Genomic DNA, 17,663 nt, shown 5'->3' on the forward strand with positions numbered 1-17,663 from the left:
TTTTCCATAGATCATTTTCTACAGAGAAGAGACAGGAATATAAAGGAGCATTTATTAATTTATCATCCAAGTACCTTGACCAATTATTTAATTAATTGCAGAAAAGCTCAATCCATCTGAAATGGCTAGTACGTTCAAATATGCTGTTCTACACACACACACTCTCTTCCTCTCCCACTGTCCCAACTTCATTCTCTTAAGAAAATGTCAGTATCATCTAACAGCCCACTACAGCCCATCTTTTTTTACAGCAGAACTAAGCAGAATAGACACCCTGCCTGCAGTCTACACAGTGCATGTGTGGTCCGGGCTTTTTATACATCTATACATATATTTCTTCATGACAATAAAGGATTTTATATATGTAACCCCACCCAATCTATGAAAGTGTCAATTTTGTTTGGCCTCTTCGTACCAGCAAAAGCACTTCTTCCATCCTGGCTATTACAGGCCACGGTGTCTTAAGGAATTCTGTTGGCAGCTCCAGAGGAAACATGGGCTGGTCTTAATGCTTTAATACAAAGTAAGCTATTTCAAACTTTCAATTACTCTAATTTTCTAAGTTTAAAATCTTAAACCAACATTTACATATGCAGAGAAGGTATCCTATTGTTAAATAAAGGTAAAGTGCAGCCATTATCAACCCACTGCAGAATGGAAGCCTCCTCAACAATTCATGCTGAGGGAAATGGACCATAATCTGCCACACTGGTCCAGTGCAGGTTGGCAGATCGACCGTATTTAGCAGTCAGGGGCTTGAACCCCAGTCTACTCAAAGAGCATGTGCTACTGCACTCCCGCACTTGACCACTCGGCTATAGAGTTAAATATTAATTGTTATTCCATGGTCTGAAATTATGTGCAAACTGTCATCTTCCTTGAAGAAATTCAAAGTGTATCTGCTCTTTTTTTTTTTTTTAATCTTTTCTTTAAGTTGCAGAAATTCCCAACCAAATAAAAAATAAAACAAAAAAGAAAACTAACAATGAAACTTTGAAAACTAACAATGAAAATGTAAGTTAGATTACCAGCTTCCAATTTTTAACAAAATGAAGGAAAATTATTTCCTCTCCCTGATAAACTTCCACATTTTCACCCTTCACAGGATATCAAAAAAGTATTCAAATTCATGGAAGAAGCAGGCAAACATTCCTTGAAGCAACTGCTTCTACAGCACAAATAAATCTTTCTTTCAAGTTGCTCAAAGATTTAACTGGTTAAGTGTCCACCCTGTTTTTTTCCACAGCTCCAAATAAAGGACTCCACGGATGTGATATATTGTGGCTATAGACAGTGTGTGTGTATGCATTAGCATTAGAATTAGCATTAGTAGAGGCATATGATGCAAGAAAGCAAGCTTATGCAGCATCAGCCAAAAAAAAACAAAAAAAAAACTGCTCCCATTTCACCCCTACGTTCATTCCAAATACCTGTCCAGCTCAGCCTTAAATTTATTTAGGCTGTCAACTTCCACAACAAAGGATGGAAGTCTGTTCTGCCAACCAACTACCCGCTGGTTAAAGACAAACTTCAGCACATCTACCCTACATCTGTCTTTCCTCAATTTGAATTTATGCCCGAGCAGGTGATTATTCTGACCAAGAGGAAGAATCCCATCAGCATTGAGCATGCTCAAACCATTCAAGGCTTTATACACCTCAATCAGATCACCTTGCAGGTGCCTAGTCTCCGGACACTGTAACTTTCAAAACTTTAGCCTTTCTTCGTAAGAGCAACCCTTTGTTCCATTCACTAATCTTGTTGCCCTTCTCTGTACTCGTCCAACAGCTCTACATCCTTCTCAATGAGGCTTCCAGACCTGTATACAGTACTAAGGTGTGGCCTGACCATGCCATATAGGATAGCCATGAAATGAATTCAAATCTCCTACTCAACCTGCAAGGAAAGTTTTCCTAAAATTTTCGGGCAATTGAATCCTCCCAATGTGATATAGGGCAGTATAGTATAATGAATTATTCATTTCTAAAGTCACTGAACCCACATAATTGCTTTTATTTTCAGTTACACTTGCAAAGCAACATATAATTTGGCTTACAGTTAGAATTTAGAGTATAAGATTAAAATTCATTATGAGCAACACTAAAAGTATTAACCATTTTGTGCTAAACACACTTCAATCCAATGACATTTTCAGTGGTGTGGTGAAGAATGTCCTGGGGAATGCTGGACAGCCAGTCTCACAAGTCTTTTGATCAACTTTTTTTTTTTTTTTTTTTTAATGTAAACCCCAAACACAAGAGGTATTAGAACCTATAGTACTTAGTACCATGCTTGGGTTGGAGGTTGAGAAGACGAAAGAAGATATTTGCTGACATTGGACTTGAACTTCTGTAGACTGTAATTTTCAGAAAATACGTAAGAAGGAAGTTTGTTCCAGAAAATGGCAGTTGAATGAATAAACGAGGAAGACGAAAAATTGGTTCTGTGAGTTTGAAGTTGGACAGTAAATGGATGTTGGCTGCTGGCGGCACATGTCTGGACTGTTTTGAAAGAAAGAGCAGGAATTATAGAAGTCAATTTAGAAGAACATTGCCAGTGGAAATATCTGTAGAAGAGGTATGCAGCAGAAACAGTACGTCTATGAGACAGTGTGTGGAGAGACTCTGTTAGGGATGAATCATTAATTAACCTAACTGCCCCCTTCTGAATGGAATCAAGAAGCCTGAGAGAGGTTTTGGGGGCACCACCCCAGATGTGGCAACGATATTCCATGGTAGGGCGGATTTGAGATTTGTACAGAGTAAACAGCTGTTTGGAAGAAAAGTAATGCCAAAAGTGAAAGAGAAAACCAAGTTTTTTAGATGCAGAGGAAGCAATATTTGTAATGTGCTTGTGCCAAGAGAGATTAGAAGGCAGGGTAATCCCCAAAAGAGCTATATCATCTTGCCTAGAAATTGGAGCATCACCAAAGATAAGCATAGGAGCAGAAGAATCCTTTTTGCAAGATATAAGACAAGACTGAGTTTTAGAAGGATTGAAATCAACTAAGTTGTCTTTGCCCCACTGGCGATCGACATTTAAGAAATTGGTAGCAGATTTTTGAGAAGTTGAAGCTGATTGAGCAGGGCAAGGTTTCTCAAAATAGAAAGTGGAATGCAATGGGCTATCATTGGCAAAACTATGAATAGAATTTACAGTCAATGGAAGAAGGTCATTAATATACAAGAGGAAAAGAGTGGGGGAAAGAACTGAACCTTGGGGGACATCAGCATTAGTGGAGAAGTTAGAAGACAGAGAGCCATCTACCATCACCCTCAGTGAGCGGTCAGAAAGAAAGCTGGATAACCAATTATAAAAAACCATTGGCAAACCATAATATGGAAGCTTGTTTAGAAGACCTTTATGCCAAATACAATCGAAAGCCTTTGAGATGTCAAGAGCAAATGAAAACATAAGCCAGAATATCACCAGTGGATCGACACTGGCGGAATCCATACTGGCAATCGTTGATCAGACGGAAGGTTTCTAGGTAGTTTAAGAGTTGGCGGTTAATTAATTTCTCCATTACTTTAGAAAGAGTAGAAGTAATGGGACGATAATTGGAAGGGAGGGATTTGTAACCCTTTTTAGGAACTGGCTGGATGTGAGCAAATTTCCAAGCAGAAGGAAAAACACCTTTGCAATAAGAAAGTGAAAAAAGGTGGCAAAGAACAGGAGTAAGTTCAGGAGCAAATGTTTTGAGAACAAGTGGAGAAATATCATTGGGACCTGGAGCTTTCTTAGCATCAAGATTTGTTAAAATCCTTCTGACATCCTTTTGACGAAAGACCACAGGAGACATTGAATGGAGTGTATTGGGAATGGTGGGAGGTGTTTTACCAAGATCATTTATACATGAGTTGGAAGGAAAATGGGATGCTAGAAGGTCAGCTTTATCCTTGGCTGAAGTGACAACAGAACCATCTGGTTTACACAGAGGTGAGAGCAGAGATGGGCAAGAATTGCGGCCAATAGCTTTGGCAAGAGACCAGAATTCTCGGCTACTATTAGGACAAGAAGCAAGTTTTCTACTCTTAGCCTGTTCAAAATCTAGTTTGGACTGATTAATAAGTGCTTTACAATTGTTGCGAGCTTTGGTGTAGGCAGAAAATGAAACTGAAGAATTAGAAAAAAGCCAATTACGATATGCAACGTTCTCTTGAACAGCCTTAGCACATTTATTGGAAAACCATGGTTTAAATAAAGGACGAGATTTTAAAGTGGAGTGTGGGATAAAGGATTCCATTCCTGCAAGAATAATTTCACTGACACGATCTGAGCAAACGCTGACATCAGAAGTTTTGAAACAGTAATCCGACCAAGGAAAAGAAGAAAAGAAATCTCGCAGGTCATCCCATTTTGCGTTCTTGTAATGCCAAACAATACGAGGTTGGGAATAGCCATGAGATAAAGGCTGCATTGGAGAAGATACAATCACAAAGTTGTGATCTGAGGTGCCTAAAAGACCACTCACTCCAACTGTGTACTTAGAAGGGTTGTTTGTGAGAAAAATATCAAGCGTGTTGGCTGTATGTTTAGGATTGTCCAGTATTCTTTTAGGTAAATGAACAACCTGTGCTAGGTCATTAGTAATTGCAAAAGCCTCAGCATCTCGACCAGCTGAGTCAGTGTAACTAGAAAACGGAAGCCAACTGTAATTGTGAACATTAAAATCACCAAGGAAAATTACCTCACTGTTAGGAAAGTTGGACTTGAGAAAGTCAAGTTGCAAAGAGAGGAAGTCAAAGAGCTCCAAGTGATTAGTGGATACACACCCATATGGTAGGCTACAACTCCCATATGGTAGGCTTATTTGACAGGACTATTGTCCATATTCCTGTCTGACTTCTGCAAAGCCTAAGTTGGAAATATTGCTCTACAATAAAGCATCTTTGTTGCAGAGTTAACGTGATGAGTCAGGCAGTGAATGGTATCAATATGAGTGATTGCATGCACATGACATATGCTCCATCTGTAATTAAGCTTCCAATCTACACATCAACCAAATTATATATTATTTCCACAAGGACAACCAGAGATATGTGTAACTCTATGGGTTTGGCAGCATAAACCACTCTGCACAATAAGCAAATTAATTTTTTCATGATAAATTTTTTGTGCTGTATATAATTTCAAAAAAATTCATTACAAACCAAAAATAATTTAATCAATTAAATTTTAATAATGTCAGTAAGTGAACTAGCTTCTTCATGGTATTGTCAATAATTCCCGAAGTGGATAAATTACTGTGGTGCCCATCCTTTGACATGTTTCCCATTCCACTGACTCCACCTCTATGAACTTTCAGAAGTGAGTTACATCTCTTAAAGCATTCTAATGATCTTAAAATTAAATTTAATTTGATGTTTTAAAATTTTTTGATGAGCAATTGTTTTTCTTACCCTTACAGCCAGTTTATGAAAAGCTAAATATCGTTGAGCTAAATGAATTCTATTCTCAAGCAGATTCCTAAGTTGACTCCACTGGTTTCTAAGATTCTCAGATTTCTGGTTTACTTCTTCTGCTTCTGTACCTCCAGTTTGTAGAAGAGGAATAACACTGGTCAAAAGTGCTTCAACTTCAATACCTTTCATCTTATTGGAGTAAAAAAAAAATATATGAATATATCTTTTAATCTTTGAAATACTAATGTCTTTAAGATCACAAAGTTATAAATATCAATGCATGTATATGAGAGAGAGAGAGAGAGAGAGAGAGAGAGAGAGAGAGAGAGAGAGAGAGAGAGAGATTTGAAAACTGAAAATGGATCACTTGTAATGTATATATTTCATATAAAATGCATAAAATTATGTTAAGAAAAGATAAACTCAATAAATCAGTAATAAAGGACAGCATACTATCATCCTTTCAAAATGACAGGCTATTCAGTTTCTTTTAAATCATTCTCATTAACTTAATCCCATTATAATTAAACTGCAAAGTTCTGCTCTTTGCATATTAACAGTTATAGCATGGTGGTGATAGTGAATTGGAGGAGGAACTTGGTTTCTTTCAGAAAATGGAAAATTCTGCCTAAAGTTTACAAAAGCTCACATCATCCATAACTTTTTTACAAATTATGCTAGTCATAGATATTTAATTTACTAACATTATATTTAAATACCTACTGAACTACCTTAACAATAACTATAACATATATGGAATATAGATTGAAAGTAAAGTTCACAGAAAACAGCAATTTGGATTAAATTAAAATGAATCTAATAAAGTTCATAAAGGAAACTTACCCCAAAAAAATTATATTAAAATAAAATAAAAATAAGAATAATCCTCATGCTCCTTGTCCAAATAAAAGGAGGTCCCGTTGGATTAGGATGTGGATAATAGTATCAAAAGTTTTAAAAATTCTTAAAAATTCAAGTAATGGTTAGAATTGGAGAAATAAAACTGGAATGAAACACCATTCAAATGCCAAATGTGCATAATGAATTTCTGCAATAAGTAAATAATTTGTAACTACATTGGATCAATTTCACTATAAAATGAAAAGTGATGAAAGCACTTAGTATTACACATATGGTGCCTCCGTAGCCAGGTGGGCAGGAGCAGCAGTGCATAGCACACGCTTCTTGATTAGACCGGGGTTCGAGCCCGTGATCACCAAATATGGAGGATGCGGAAAGGTCAGGGAATGACCACCGCATATCGCCCGAGCAATATGGCCTTGGTTGCTAATGCTCCTAAAAACCAAATAACATTACACATATAGTACAAGGAAGCTATAGGCTTTTACTGCAACACCAAAAAAAAACAATAAATAAAGAATAATAAACAATAAAGATAGTAAAATAATAATAAAAACAAACAATAAAACATAATGAAAACAAAAAATAAAACATATATAAAAATAAAAAATAAAAATTTTATATAAATATTTTGTATAAAAATAAAAAACAACCAACCTATGTGATTTCCTCCTTACATAGATAATTATCCAGGGACCTCTGAATTTGCCCAAGGTCTTAATTACCCACGCAGAGAGATAACTTATTTCAGTAATTAACAACTTGCTGGGTAAAAAAAAAAAAAAAACTTCCTACAATCCAGTCTGAACCTCTTTTCCCAAAATTTGAATTTGCTGTCCCTGGTTCTGAAATTTATAACAATGAGCATTTTGCCTTCAATTATTTTACTAACCCTCTCAGAATCTTACAAATTTCAATCAGTTCCCCTCTAAAGTACCTGGTTGCCAAGTTATGTAGCCCACATATTCAAGTCTTTCCTCATACAGGCACTCTTTTACAGCTCTCACAATAGGTTGCCTGTCTCTGAACCCTTTCAAAAAGTTTGATGTAATTTTTTAGGCATGGTCATACAGTAGTATTCCAAGTGTGGCCTTTATACACATTATAATCTCCTTATCTCTATGAGCAAATGTTTTGAGCAAGAATACCTTGGTACCTGTCTGTACTGCATGAAGAACTTCATGTCCAACTGCATCATAACTCCCAAATCCTTTTCTTCCACTACTGTCTGCAATTAATCTCACCAAGTGTAATAAATTATTTTGGAGTTGCTATTCCCCAATCTCTGTTGCATTAAAACATAGCTGCCACTATTCTAACCATCCATAAAGCCTATTTAAGTCATCCTGAAGGAGTATGGCTTGGTGCGTGCTCACTCTTCCATTCTTTACATCATCTGCAAACTTTGACACAGTGATCCCATAACCAATCTTTGGGGGACCCCATTATAATGTTAGACCAATCTAAGTAACCATAGATCACAACATTCTGCAGCCTGCCACCCTGCATCCATCTTAGAATCTTTACTTGTCATCTCAATGTTTCAGCTTGTACAGTAACCTCTCATGACGGACTGGATCAATTTGTGAGAGAGAGTACCAAAAGCCTAACTAAAATCAAAATGTGTCATGTTAAATTATTCTTTGCTTCAGGTTCCTTTGTGAAACCTCATAATAGCTTATCTGATTAATAAGCATGACTTTACTTTAATAAACCTATGCTGTGTTTCTTGTATAATTCCATTCCTATCTTATTCTAAGAATCCAAAATTTTCCCTGCTCCTGATTTACAAGTCTGTAATTCCCCATGTCACCCTTGAAACATCAAAATGATTCAAAATATTTGCACATCTCCATTCTGCTGGGAGTTCTGAGATGCATGCATTACATCTGCATTATTTATTTATTTAAAAAAACACATACATTACATTGCTTAAACACTAGTTTAGTGTATGCAGAATACAAAATAAGGATTAACATGGATGTACAATAATCAATAATATGTGTAATTATTTAGAGCTTTGAACAGCATACAGTGATGTATGAATAATAGCATAAAGACTGAAAGGATAAATACCCTTGGTTAGTCTTGACTGAACATAATACATTAATAGAGAATTAAAAAAAAAAAAAAAAAAAGTTTAGCACCAAGCCAGCTTCCTGAACATATTTTTGAGAACAAAAATATCATACATATAATACATACATAGACAAAATTTTAGACTAATTTTCCTTATATATTTCATACTTTGGAATGAAACCCTTTTATTACTATGGTAGCCATAACTCAGTATTTGCATTTTCGGTATTAGGGGCATTTCTAAGGAACATAACCCCCGCAAATAGCGGGAGTTTACTGTATTTATTATTTAACATTTAAATACCAACAATCGGTTCACAAAAATCACATTACTGACAATAATCACAGTTTAATAATATGAAAATCATAGATTAAAAGTCACAAAAAAATCATATAAATTATAATCAAACATGCAAGTATTATAGTAATCGTATTCTTCTTTGCATATGTATCAATCACTTCATTTATTAATTTTTCCGATAACTCATTCGGGCCTTCTAAGTGTATCTTCATGCAATCTTGCAATATTACAGTAAAAAAAAATATATATATATTACAGTATAGATACATATATAATAAAAAGATTATAAAATGTATTGTTTATAGGCTGCAACCAAACCATCCTGTTTGCGGAATACAAAGGAAGAATTAGCCACAAGTAGATTCATGCTGTGAAAAAAACAAATAAAAGGAATGTGAAAACCATAAAGTGAAACTGCCGATGATCGAAATAGTGGCTGTTGTTGTTGTTTGGTTTTTAGGAGCATTAGCAACTAAGGCCATATTGCTCTGGGATATGCGGTGGTCATTCCCTGACCTTTCCACATTTTCCGTATTTGGTGGTGACGGGCTCGAACCCCGGTCTAATCAAGAAGCATGTGCTACGCACTGCTGCTCCTTCCCACCTGGCTACGGAGGCGCCTGTGGCTGCAGTACATTCCTCTCTCTGCCCAGACATCATTTAGCCTTTTCCCTGAAAGCCATGGGACACTTTTTCTAATTACAACAGCATCTGTCACTGAGGGACCAAGTTAGGCAACCCTATTCATGGCTTGAAATCCAGTCAGTCCTGTTTATAATATAAAAACAGAGAATTAGTCACAAGTAGACTGTTTGTGTGAAACACTATCAAGAGATGGCTTGCATGAAAATAAACGGATCCATAAAATGAAAATGCCGATGCTTGAAATAGTGGCTTTTAGTTACTATTTGTGCAGCTAGAAATATTGCCTCTTCAATTATTTTGAAATTTTTGTATCTTTTGAATTTCAGTGATTTATTTTTGCTGTGTACCACCTAATGAGTACCACACTTCGTTACTGTGATTTTTTGTGTTGTGTTTATTAGCATTAGCATTAGTAGAGGCATATGATGCAAGAAAGCGAGCTTACGCAGGATCAGCCAAAAAAAACACAAACTTCCATTTCACCCCTCCGTTCATTCGAAATACCTGTCCAGCTGAGCCTTAAATTTAATTAGGCTATCAACTTCCACAACAAGGGATGGAAGTCTGTTCCACCAACCAAATACCCACTGGCTAAAGGCAAATTTCTGCACATCTATCCTACATCTGTCTTTCCTCAATCTGAATTTATGCCCTCTCAGGTGATTATTCTGAGGCAAGAGGAAGAATTCCATCGGCATTGAGCATGCTCAAACCATTCAAGGCTTTATACATCTCTATCAGATCAACTCGCCGGTGCCTAGTCTCCAGACACTGTAATTTGCAAAACTTAAGCCTTTCTTCGTAAGAGCAACCCTTTGTTCCACTCACTAATCTTGTTGCCCTTCTCTGTACTCGTTCCAGCAGCTCTACATCCTTCTTGAAATGAGGCCTCCAGACCTGTATACAGTACTCAAGGTGTGGCCTGCCCATTGCCTTAAACAAGGGAATAATCACCTCCTTATCCCTGCTAGAAAAATTCCTGTATATCATTGACAAGACATCATGAGCTACTCTTGCAGTCTGTCTGCACTGCTCAGACAACTTCATATCTGCCTGCACAATTACCCCCAGGTCCTTTTCATTCTCTACCACTGTCTGTGTAGTACCACAGAGTTGATACGTTGCTCTGGGGTTGCTGTTCCCATATGTAGTACTTTATATTTGTCAAAGTTAAACTTCATTTGCCAACTCTCAGCCCATCTGCTCAACCTTTCCAGATCCTGCTGCAGCAGCATAGCGTCAGTAGTGTCCTTAACAACCCTGCCAACCTTTGTATCTTCTGCAAACTTGGACATTAAGCTTGATATACTGTCATCAATATCATTTATAAATACAAAAAACAATAATGGACCCAACACTGAACCCTGAGGGACTCCACTAATAACATTAGTCCACAATGAGCAGTGTCCATTGATTACCACTCTCTGTCTTCTCTCACTCAATCATCCCTTTATCCATAGCAGCAATTTGCCTCCAATGCCACACTGCTCCAATTTGTGCAGCAGTCTTCCATGTGCAACAGTATCAAAAGCCTTCCTAAGATCCAAATGTATAATATCAAAGTTATTCCCTGCATCCAATTCTTTTGTGACTGCATCATAGTATCCAATCAAATTGGTCAGGCAAGACTTTCCCTTAATAAAACCATGCTGTGTCCGAGCTATACTGTTGCTGTTGTTTGGTTTTTAGGAGCATTAGCAGCTAAAGCCATATTGCTCCGGGATATGCGGTGGTCATTCTCTGACCTTTCTGCATCCTCCATATTTGGCGGTGACGGGCTCGAACCCCGGTCTAATCAAGAAGTGTGTGCTAGGCACTGCTGCTCCTTCCCACCTGGCTACGGAGATGCCCCGTCCGAGCTATAACTGAAGTCTTGTCTAGATGATCCTGCAGTGCTTCTTTAACCAGTACCTCCATTAATTTTCCTGGAACAGAAGTTAAACTCACAGGTCTATAATTACTTGTGTCAGCCTTTGATCCTCCTTTGTGAACTGGGGTCACATTTGCACATCTCCAGTCTATGGGTACCTCCCCTGAGTCCAAGGAAGCTCTCATAATTATGGCTAAGGGTTTGCTTACTTCCTTTGCTGCCTCCTTTAATATAACTGGATAGATCCCATCCACCCCAGGTGCCTTTCTTGTGTTTATCTTCAACAATTTCTCCTCCCCTTTACTCACAGTTATTACAAGATTCTCTAGCTTACTGCCAGAGTTGAATACACCTCTGGCATTCCCCTCGCTGAATAACTCCTCATGTGTGAATGTCGATGCAAAATATTCATTCAGTTTGTTAGCTACCTGAGCAGGATCATCAACAGTTGACCCATCGATATCATGTGGACCAATCTGATTCATCCCCTTCCTTCTAGTTTACATAAGTAAAGAACTCTTTGCTGTTTTTCTTTGCATCCCTTGCCAAAGATTTCTCGTAATCTGCCTTCGCCTGCCTAACCTCCCTTGTAACTTGGTTACAGATCAGCTTATATCTATCATAGGCTTCTGTGTCACATGTTAATTTATATGTATCCCATGCATTTTTCTTCTCTGCCATATGTCTCATTAGTTCATCTGACATCCATCTAGGCCTAAACCTTGAACAATATTTCTTAGTTGGTATGTAACACCTAGTAGCTTCCAAGATAAGTTCTTTGAATTTGCTGTTGGTAAGATCATCAGTTGGTCCCACTGTGTAGAATTTAAACACTATCTCCGACCATCGTAGTCACCTTTATGAAAGCAAAAACCCTTCCCTTTACCCCTGATGGTAGTTAGCTCTTTGAGTAAATCCCACTTCAGCACACTGTGATCACTGCCACCTAGTGGTTCCTTTATCTGCAGATTCTTAATGCATGAAGAATCACTACTGAAAATCAGATCAAGAGTATTACTGCCTCCAGTTGCCTCCCGAACATGCTGATGTAGAAAACAATCATCCAATAAATCCACAAAAGTCTTGTTAGTGTTCGAGTGACCAACCCACAAATTCCAGTCAATATCTGGAAAATTATTTGACATAAATTTATTGAATTCATGTTTTATAATTACTAAATTATGTAAACTGATATTATGACCCCTAAAGTGTGCAGTAAGAAGAAAATTTCAATTAAAATTAAACAAAAAATGTGGCAAAAATTTCAACATCCAAGGTCTTTGAACAAATATTAAAATAAAAATTACTATTTTTTGCCCAGAGGGGGGATTTTATTCCATTAGGGTGAAACTCACTCTTGTTGCCCCCCCCCCTCCTGGATTCAACACTGGTTAGAAGAGCATTAACATAGTTAACATACATATGTTAAATATTTATGTCTCAAAGCCAAACATTTAAACAATTGTTTAAGTGTTTGGCATTGAGGTGGTTCAATTTCTTTAAATTGTATCATTTCAATAATAATTATTAATCTACCATATGATATAATAGTGTATTGTCTATAAACTCATTATATAATAATAATGATTTTATTTTTATAACGATAATTGCACAGACTCTTTTGCAAAACTGGCTAAAACTGTTTAATTAACATATCACAGCACATAAGTGGCTAAGAGGGGCTCTAGTTCCAATTTGCCATAGAAATCTGCATCATTAATTTATTTTTAATAACAATAAATATTTACTTACCCTAAGATCATTTTGAAGTTGGTCATGATGATCAAGAAAATCTTTTGCCATGGAGAGAACACTACCCATATCTTGATGGCCTTGCAAGAAAACTTGCCCAACATTTACGACCCAATTATACAGCTGAAAAGAAAACTAACTATAATCTCACTTCACAAACCCAACTAACTTCAAAATCTTATGTCTCACAAAGAGTATTTTGTCAACTGTATCTTTAAAACTCATGTATATTAGTTTTATAAGTTAGCATTATCATTAGCATTAATAGTGGCAAATGATACAAGCAAGCAAGCTTATACAGCATCAGCAAAAAAAAAAAAAAAAAACACTTCCCATCTCAACCCATACATTCTCTCCAATAGTTTGTCTAGTTTTTCCTTGAATTTATTTAAGATATCAATATCCACAATAACAGAAGAACACTTGCTGGTTAATGGTAAACTTCTGCACATTTATTCTACAATCATCCTTCTTCAATTTGAATTTATGTCCCATAAGGAGCAGTAGTAGTAGTAGTAGTAGTGGCACATGATGCAAGAAAGCAAGTGTAGGAGCTTATGCAGCATCAGCCAAAAAAAAAAAAAAAAAAAAATCACACCATTCCCTCCAAATGCCTGTCCAGTTCCTCCTTAAATTTATTTAACTTATCAACTTCCACAACGACAGATGGAAGTTTGTTCCAGCAATTAACCACCCGCTGGCTAAAGGCAAATTTCCGCACATCTATTCTACATCTGTCCTTTCTTAATTTGAACTTATGTCCCCGTAGGTTCGTAATCTGAACAAGTGGAAGGATCCCATCAGAATTCAGCGTGCTCAACCCATTCAAGGCCTTATAGACCTCAATCAGATCACCGCGCAGGTGCCTAGTCTCCAGCCACTGCAATTTGCAGAACTTAAGCCTCTCTTGGTAAGAGAATACCTTCATTCCCCTCACCAATCATGTTGCTCTTCTCTGTACACGCTCAAGCAAATCTACATCCTTCCTAAAATGAGGCCTCCAGACCTGTACGCAGTACTCAAGGCGTGGCCTGACCATTGCCTTATACAGAGGGACAATCACCTCCTTTTCCCTGCTAGCAAAATTCCTATATATCATTGACAAAACCCCATGACCCGCCCTAGCAGCCTGTCTGCACTGCTCAGAAAACTTCATATCTGACTGCACAATTACTCCCAGGTCTTTTTCATTTTCTACCACCTTAAGTGTAGTACCACACAGTTGGTACGTTTCTGTGGGGTTACTTCTACCCATATGCAGTACTTTGCATTTATCAAGGTTGAACTTCAGTTGCCACTTCTTAGCCCATCTGCCCAAATTATCTAGATCCTGTTGCAGTAGCACACTGCCATTACTGTCATTAACAACCCTGCCAACCTTTGTGTCATCTGCAAACTTCGACATTAAGCCTGATATACCTTCATCAATATCATTGATAAATACACAAAACAACAGTGGACCCAACACCGAACCCTGTGGGACTCCACTAATAACATTAGTCCACGAAGAGCAGCACCCATTGATTACCACCCTCTGTCTTCTCCCACTTAACCATCCTTTTATCCATTGTAGCAACTTACCCTTAATACCATTCTGCTCCAATTTGTACAGTAGTCTTCCATGCGCAACAGTGTCAAAAGCTTTCCTGAAATCCAAGTATATGATATCAAAATTATTTTTTGCATCCAGTTCCTTTGTGACCACATCATAATAACCAATCAAATTTGTCAGACAAGACTTTCCCTTAACAAACCCATGCTGTGTTTGAATTATTGCTGCAGTCTTGTCTAGATGATCCTGCAATGCATCTTTAACCAGTGACTCCATTATTTTACCCGGAACAGAAGTTAAACTAACTGGTCTGTAATTACTCGTGTCACCCTTCGATCCACCTTTGTGAATTGGGGACACATTTGCACATCTCCAGTCCGTGGGAACCTCCCCTGAGTCCAAGGATGCTCTCATAATTATGGTTAAGGGTTTGCTTAGTTGCTTTGCCACCTCCTTTAAAATAACTGGGATAGATCACATCCACCCCAGGTGCCTTTCTTATGTTTAACTTCAACAATTTCTCCTCCACTTTGCTCTCAGTTATTACAACATCATTAAGCACACTGCTACAATTTGATAACCTTCTTCCATTTTCAAACTGTAATAATTCCTCACGTGTGAATGTAGATGCAAAATACTCATTCAGTTTGTTTGCTATCTGAGCAGGATCATCAACAGTCGAACCATCGATGTCAAGTGGACCAATCATATTCATCACCTTCCTTTTAGAGTTTATATAAGTAAAGAAATCCTTGCTGTTTTTCTTAGCATCTTTTGCCAAAGATTTCTTGTAATCCGCCTTCGCCTGCCGAACCTCCTTTGTGACCTGATTACAGACTAGCTTATATCTGCCACAGGCTTCTGCGTCACCTGATAATTTATATGCATCCCATGCATTTTTCTTCTCTGTCACGAGTCTCAATAGTTCATTTGATAACCATTTAGGCCTAAACCTTGAACGATATTTCTTAATCGGTATATAAAGTCTAGTAGTCTGGGTAAGAGGAAGAATTCCATCAGCACTGAGCTTGCTCAATCCTTAAATACCTCAATCAGATCACCTAGCAACTGCCTTCTCCAGATGAAGCAATTTGCAGAACTGAAGCCTTTCTTGGTAAGAGCACCCCCTTTGTCCCACTAATAAATCTTGTTGACCTTCTCTGTACTTGTTCCAGCAGCTCTACATCCTTTCTAAAATGAGGCCTCCACAGCTGTATGCAGACTCAAGATGTGGCCTGCCTATTGCTTTATACAATGGGATAATCAACTCCTTATTGCTTCTAGCAAAATTCATGTATATCACTGACCCCATGAGCTGTCCTGGCAGCCTGTCTGCAATTATGACTAAGGGTCTGGGTGGTAGTATCCGCCGAGAATAAGTAACAATAATCTTCTCCATTGGTGAAGCATTACTTATTCGAGGTAGGGCAGTATCGTGGCAACTCGTTGTGAAGGTATTCACAATAAGAGATATATTTAAATGATGAATAAATTTTTAACTACTTTAGTAGGTTGCTGCATACTAAAATGATGCATTTGCACTAATTTGTATGCAAGTACAGATCAATGGTAAAAAAAAGTCATGAGTTAGGGTTAAATCTGAAAGTGTCTGCACTTCTGCCTAGATACAATAGGAGGGAGTACATGATAAGAGCCTTGTCAATCAATTCGGTCCTGGAAAGATTATGCAAGATGCATGGGATAGAATTTTCTCAGCATGGTCTGTGCTTGTTAACAGGAGAGACTGCTTGTACAGGGATGGGATACATTTGAATAGAAAAGGTGCAAGAATATTTGCTGATCTATAGAGGCAGTGTTAGGTCAGGTAGAAAACTGCTGGCTTGGGGAGATACACAGACTAATAGATCAACAACAGCCATAGGCAGAGGTGAAAATGATTCTTGCACTGCTTCTACTGGAATGAGAATGAGCAACAGCCTGGAAAGCAAGGTGCTAGGGATTTAAAGGACTGCTGAAAGTCATCATGGAACATGTAAATACATGGGCTGTGTTAGGTTGACTAAGAGTAAGAACAGATGCATGTATACTTGCATGTACACCAATGCTAGGAGTATAGTAAATAAATTTGATGAATTTGAAGTGCTGGTCAAGACATAAAATGCAGACATTGTTGAGATGTTAGAGATGTGGGATACATTTGAATGTCACACAGATATAAGGAATACAGAATTTGAATATAAGGAGTTCAATGTGTATAGAAAGAATAAAGTATTCAAAGTATTTTTGTTTTTCAGGCAGGGGTTTCCAGGGTTTCTCCTATAAGCCACGGTTTCATCTGTAAGGCAAAGCTGACAGTATATGAGATTGTGTGTGTGTGTGTGTGTGTGTGTGTGTGTGTGTGTGTGTGTGTGTGTGTGTGTGTGTGTGTGTGTGTGTGTGTGTGTGTGTGTGTGTGTGTGTGTGGTTCTGTTGAATGTCGAGTGCCAGCACCTGGCAACACGTATATAGAAAGAACAGACAGCATAAAAAGGGAGGAGGGGTTATACTGTTAGTTAAGAAGCACATAAAATCTAAGGCAGCGCATCCAGCTGACATAAGTGGCCAGTGCAATAGTGAATCAGGTTGGTGCAACAATAGCATTGAGAAAGCAAAAATGAGAGTAGGAGTGTGTTACAGGCCTAATGACTCTGATGAGTACAACAAACAACTGTACAGAGAAATAAAGTGGGCCAGTAAATCAGAATGTCTTGTAATGGGAGATTTCAGCTTTCCAGATACTGACTGGAACTTGTGGAATGGTCACTTGCACACAAGCAAGACTTTTGTGGATTTATTATATGACTATTTGCTACAGCAACATGTTGAAGAGACAACCAGAGGGTATAATGCTCTTGATCTGATTATCAGCAGTGATTATTTAAGCATTAAGAATCTGGAGATAAAGGAACCACCAGGTGGTAGTGATTGCAGTGTACTGATGTAGGATTTAGTTAAAGATGTAACTTCTATCAGGGATAAAGGGAGGGGTTATTACTTTGGTAAAGTTGACTACATTGGTCTCAGACAGTTTTTAAATTCTACGCAATGGAACCAACTGATGATGTTACCAACAACATATTCCAAATGGGAAGAATTAATCATGGAAGCTACTAGGTGTTTAATACCAATTAAGAAATACTTTTCAAGGTTAGGCCTAAGTGGATGTCAGATGAACTAATGAGACACCCAGCACAGAAG

At 37.7% G+C, this 17,663-nt stretch overlaps 1 protein-coding gene across 1 annotated transcript in view; it reads right to left on the minus strand.

Annotated features, from left to right (window-relative positions):
- The window catches only part of LOC150082232 (uncharacterized), a 1,008,282-nt gene that overhangs the window by 954,840 nt on the left and 35,779 nt on the right, over positions 1 to 17,663 (minus strand). The window contains exons 9-10 of the mRNA XM_090379191.1: positions 12,914 to 13,036; positions 5,403 to 5,594 (exon numbers count right to left, since the gene is read on the minus strand). Of these exons, the coding sequence (XP_090235317.1) occupies positions 5,403 to 5,594; positions 12,914 to 13,036 (315 nt within the window). The remainder of the gene's footprint in view (positions 1 to 5,402; positions 5,595 to 12,913; positions 13,037 to 17,663) is intronic.

The sequence above is a fragment of the Mastigoproctus giganteus genome, chromosome 8, assembly GCF_048544385.1.
Source record: "Mastigoproctus giganteus isolate SK-2022 chromosome 8, ASM4854438v1, whole genome shotgun sequence".
NCBI lineage: Eukaryota > Metazoa > Arthropoda > Arachnida > Uropygi > Thelyphonidae > Mastigoproctus > Mastigoproctus giganteus.